The sequence below is a fragment of the Rhagoletis pomonella genome, unplaced genomic scaffold (assembly GCF_013731165.1).
Source record: "Rhagoletis pomonella isolate Grant_MI unplaced genomic scaffold, Rhpom_1.0 Rhpom_scaffold_00001, whole genome shotgun sequence".
Lineage (NCBI taxonomy): Eukaryota > Metazoa > Arthropoda > Insecta > Diptera > Tephritidae > Rhagoletis > Rhagoletis pomonella.
Window position 1 is genome coordinate 36,535,010 of NW_023458555.1, and position 5,471 is coordinate 36,540,480.

Consider the following 5,471-nt stretch of genomic DNA (forward strand, 5'->3'; position numbering starts at 1 on the left):
GACAATACTGTGTCAGACTTTACTACTACCTATTCAAATTTTACCTCGATATACCCAACACATTCATTCAGATTACGCCCTTCTCTGTTTATCTGATCCCGTTTAAGCAAAAATTGAGCTTGACAGCAACGATTGATAGACAAGCCGCTTAAAGCAGAGCTTAGTAGCGCCGCTGCAGCAATTATGAGTTTAACCTTCTACAATCTACAGACCGTAATTGTGCCAGAGTACCGCGGGTCTCGCGGTAAAGCTCTCGCTCTGCAATAGATGGTGGTTGAACTATAACAGCATTAACGGGAAGAGAGCTAGGGAAGATCTGATTGTGTGTCTATAAATGGCGTTTATTACCTGTCAGTGATCGTAGAATAAAGTACTGGATCTATCTCTTCACTTAGTTAAGGTGAATTTCGATTTGCCCAGGAGCAGGCTCTGAATGGTATTTAATAGGGGCTTCCCAACACGGTGTACCCCTATATTCGAAAGTGTTAGTCCTACATAATTTGGTATATGGACCTTTTTTTTTTTAGGGAATCGAAGTAAGCTAAGAAACAAAAAAATGCACTTGAACTTTGATGGACTTGGGTGAGCCTAAGATATAGATATTGACCAAAAATTATCACCTTGCACACAGATTGTATTTAGTTAGAGCATGATAAACCATATTTTTGCTATTACCAATACAAATTCTAAAAAAAAACGGATTTTCGGCCCACGCTACTGCTTACCTTGTAGCTGTTGTCGTAGTTCGACTAGCCTATTAAATGTTTTCGTCAAGCTTAACTAACGAGAGGCCCAGAAAATTTGCTGTTTCGACGGCGTCCGACATGAGAGAGATGGGTTTAAGGGATCCGACATGTACTCCCACGTCATCCGGTTCTATGTATTGGTATACTAGGGCTTTTCTGACCAAGAGTTGTTGTTTCGGCGTTCTAATACTTTTATGCAATTCGACGATTCCTACTGGTTACCTCTTCGATCATATTAGATTCCTTAATACGGCAAAATCTGCCGCCTCACTCCTCACATGAACTAAGGAAATCTGTCTAAATGTCGACATGGAATTTACCGACGTCAACAATGCTACAGTAAATCGCCGATTACAGTACTTGACAGTCTTTTCTCCTTTTCCGCATACACTACCGAGACTTGGTAATAGACTTTGCTCGAGGAAAAGGATATACAACTCTTTAGCGGGCAACACTCGCAAAGGGACTTACAGGGGATTAGCCGGTCGGTTTTTGTTGTTGTGGCGGCTAGCTTAGCTCTGCGTAGATCGCTTAAGTCATTAGTCAGTGGCGTCTGTTAAGGTGGCAGCTGAAGAAATCGTTGGTATCTGGCAGGTTTCCTGCAAAAGTTTGCCTGGTTGCCGGGACCGATTCTGGTTAAGAAGGAATAACGAAAGCTATACAAGCTACGAGGGCCACACGAGGCAGATGAAGCCGCACACAACAGCGGGTGCTACCTTTCTAATGACAGGTTTTCACCAAAACAGGAATGTGGACAGAACCTAGCAGTTACACGTAGTGGGGAAATCTCCAGCCTTCCAATAAACGTCTCCTTACGTAGTGCTGTCTCCGCATGTCGTCGGGGAAAACCATCTTTCTAACGAATCGCCAAAGGTACACATGAGGAGGCATCTCTTTGACAGGAGATACTCCGTCAAGCGTTACTAAGAATTTCAATTGGCTAAGAAGCAGCAGTGATTGCATTCAGTCAGGTGCTGACTCATGCAACGCAGTTCCTTGGAGTGTTATTAGAGGAGTGTCAATAGCGTCAATTGGTTTGTTGGGAGATCCATTGTAAAATTGGTCGGTAATACGATAACTCAGAAAATAATAAGGCCCTTACAAAATATCAGTCGAGTCAATATAACTAAATCTCAAATCTTAAAAAGGTCTTGGAAGTTGGTGCGGCGGAGTATGCTCCTAAGAAAACAATTGTAACGAAGTTAAACATTAGAGTGAATAAAAACCACAAAATAACCAAAAAAGAAAATCGATATCTTAAGGGGAACTTCTGTTTGAAACACCCTTTACATTTCCCAAGCAAAACTGAACATTTGCAAATAAACAACGCAAAAGTGCAGATTCAGCAATGTCAACGTTTGACCGCCGAAAAGGTTGACTTTCACCTTGCGCATCGCTTGAGAAAATTGGCAAACTCAGCATTCTATGCAACTCAGCGCTCTATAAAACCAGTAATTATGCGCTCGCAGTAATGTATTCACCACCGAGCTGTGCGGGTGTAAATTTCGCAATGAATAAAATTAATTTATTATTTAAAGCGTTTTTGTTGCTGGCCATTTACTGTAGCGCCAGTTTAGCTGGACCCAACTTCAAAAAGGAGCGCGTAAAATTACGTAAGTTGTATGATTCTTGATGTGCTTATAATTTTTTCTGGCTTCCTTTCTCTACCCTTTCATAGCATCCTTTGTGAAGATATGTCGACGCAATGATCCAAACTTAGATGTATGCGCACGCAAGTCATTGCTGGCTCTGAAAGATTTTCTCAGTTATGGCATACCAGAGCTATTCATACCGCCCATAACACCATTGGTGGTGCCCGAAATTAGAATGGATCAAGACTCAGGTGCAGTTTACCTGCACTCCATCTTTAAGAATATCACCGTGAATGGTTTGGACGATTTCACGCTCAACGAGCTGCATATTGATCCGGAAAAAATGAGATTTACTTTGGGAATGGGTGTGCCTAAAATAGCCATGGATGCGAAATATGTATTGAAAGGCAAAATTATGATGATGCCACTGATGGGCGAGGGAGATTTCAAAGCGAATTTCAGTGAGTCTCATTATTTTTTATATAAGAAAATACTTCTTTTGATATTATTTTTTATTTTAGCCGATGTTGAGCTGAACACACTGATTACGGCGGAACGCTACAAAAAGCATGGTCGCGTATTTGCCAAAGTGAAGGATGTCAAGGTGGAGTACACGCTTGGCAAAACGGAATTGCATTTTAGCAATCTCTTCAATGGTGATGAAGCGCTGGGTGAGCGTATGAATATGTTTTTGAACGAGAACTGGGATTCACTCTCGGATGAGCTGCGTCCACTGATGGAGCGTTCGATTGCTGAGTTGGTACGCGCTTCGACGGTGAAGATTTTCGATACATACAGTTTTGACGATTTGTTGCCCGAATGAAGTGTTGGAAGTTTGTTATTCCTTCAATCCCTTAAAAAAATATTAAAATTTAGCCCTTTTTTATATAAAAACGTAATTTTACTTGTACTAATCTGCCTTCCGGAAAATTCGTTCCAACAAATAGCGAGCTGATGGTATCGGCACTTGGCAGTGTTTCCAACTGGGCAAAACAAAATGGGCTAGGGGTATAGCGTTCTAACACCGAACTTGTCTTGCTCACGAGGAAAACAAGAGTTCCAGAATTTCCCTTACCAAAACTAGCCTGAGCTTTTCGTGTGTGGAATAAATACCTAGGTGGTACCTTTGACTCCAATCGGAACTCGCAAGGCTCGGTATATTCGGCGCCGTGAGAAACGCACTGCAAATCGGGCTGAACATGATATTTTACTTGAAACCACAAGTATTCGTAACAACAAGTGCAGCCTTTTGTCATCCCGGGATTTTTATTTTAAAATTCCCATAAACTTTGCAACTAGGGAAAATTAGGAAGGCGGCCTACTATCCAAGGACCTTTAGATAAGGCAAGAATATCGCCTGCCTGATAAGTACAGTGCCTTTCGGGCGAAGATCTTTGACATAGAGAAGTCGGATTGTCTCACACGGGATATTAAGTCTCCATCAGGGTGCGTCACTATGTATATTCTTGTACAGTTAGACAACATTACGCTCCAAGGAAGTAAACTCGAAATGTCATTGCTGGCTTCACTGAGTCATGTCAAAACCTCTCTCTGCTGGGTTCCTGGATATAGCAATATCGTACGGAATGAAATAGCTGATGAGATGGCTAGACACGGCTCGGAAACCCAAATTACTGACATATCAGTTAGAAGGATGTGCCTTCTTCTGGCACTCATAGAGGGCATTCAAAATGGGCAAATGTGTCTCCGAGTGGAAGTATGAGTCATTCATACACGCCTTCCTAACCTAATCTAACCTAGTACTAATCTGGAAAATTAAAAATAACTGTGAGTAGGTATTCAGTAGTAAGGTTACTTGGCCATTCGTAATTAGCCAATCCACTGAATGCTGATCTGGGTTGTTGTGTTGTGTAGTTTGGTTCTGATCCGCGTGAGCTCGACTGATGCGAAGTTTCTTAGAACCCTTACTACTTTCATCATAATTTTCGCGGACAACTAGGCTACAATGTTCTACCTATGATTGCCAAATTCGAGAAGATGCTGCTAGACTAAATATGGAGTTGTTATCACAGTTCGGGTTTTATGATGATTGAGATAGATTAGATTAAAGACTATGACACTATTAAGTCAGAGCGCGGCTACATGGTCCGTGAGCTGTAGGCCGACGCTCATTGGGGATATCGGCGTTGAGTTGGAATAAGTAGCTGTTTAGGCGGCTACAATATCCAGACAATAATTGGGCCCGCTTAAAGCAGGTTTCTTGTGGCTGTCGAAGATCTGCGACTACAACGGGTAGATACTGGGCTCGGCTCACGGCATTTATAGATCGAAAGACGTGGTATATGGTGACCGACTCACTATGAATGCCGTTGATCACTCATCGGTACGCCTTTGAGTCCAAAGGTTATTCGATGTATGTCTGGATCATGCCCATATATTCGAAAAGATGTCTTATGAAGTGCTTGGGGGAAGCTTTTCCTACACACGATTCCCCCGCTGTTGTTTCGGCAACTCAACCCCCTTTATATCGGCAAACCCCATCAATGGTTTTTTGTCTTTAAAGAAATACCTTACAGCTGGATTGCTCGACATCTTTCTCCTCCGGGTGAGCATTGAGTCCAACTCCGGGCCAGAAAACTACTTTTGCAGCGTTTGGTAGATACGACGTCATCCGAAGCCCACCTCAACTAGGTGCAAGAGGCCTGCTGAACCTCACAAGGTTTGCTTGCAGATCTATACATGTCTAAACAGACTAATAGACGGTGACCGAATAGATAGGTCAGCCAACTGCTGTGTACATCCACTGGATAGAGTATAAGGGATTTTAGGCCCCTTACTTCTTTAACAGCCACTTTGCAGATATATAGTGCAGTTTTAGTTTTCCTTGAATGATCCACAATAAGAATCCTATGCAAGAGTAACTTTCTGCCAAGAGCTTAGCTGAAATATTTCATCCTGATTGGGTACATCAGAACTAACATTAAACTCTTTTTTCAAGACCAGATAAATCTTCACAAACAGAGAGCGCTTTGTAGAAGTGCAGCATAAGCTACAACTTGGCAGTTGGTATTCTGTGGTCTTCGAACAAATAAGTTTCTTGGATTTTATCTCGAAAGGCTCGGAGCAGTCTTACCAATTTGGACTAAGTTAAAGTTGTGCTGGACGTCTATTA

At 42.1% G+C, this 5,471-nt stretch overlaps 1 protein-coding gene across 1 annotated transcript; it reads left to right on the forward strand.

Annotated features, from left to right (window-relative positions):
* Positions 1-1,953: 1,953 nt before the first annotated feature.
* Positions 1,954-5,420, forward strand: LOC118743673 (circadian clock-controlled protein daywake). The gene is made up of 3 exons (XM_036476440.1): positions 1,954-2,359; positions 2,425-2,799; positions 2,860-5,420. The coding sequence occupies exons 1-3, from the start codon at positions 2,218-2,220 to the stop codon at positions 3,159-3,161; spliced, it is 819 nt and encodes a 272-aa protein (XP_036332333.1). The 5' UTR covers positions 1,954-2,217; the 3' UTR covers positions 3,162-5,420.
* Positions 5,421-5,471: the final 51 nt, after the last annotated feature.

Excerpts from the sequence above, each read along its gene's own strand:
- LOC118743673 (XM_036476440.1), top strand. The coding sequence starts at position 2,218 with ATGTATTCACCACCGAGCTGTGCGGGTGTAAATTTCGCAATGAATAAA. Across the intron at positions 2,360-2,424 it reads AAAGGAGCGCGTAAAATTAC|CATCCTTTGTGAAGATATGT; the intron begins GTAAGTTGTATG and ends ACCCTTTCATAG. Across the intron at positions 2,800-2,859 it reads AGATTTCAAAGCGAATTTCA|CCGATGTTGAGCTGAACACA; the intron begins GTGAGTCTCATT and ends TTTTTATTTTAG.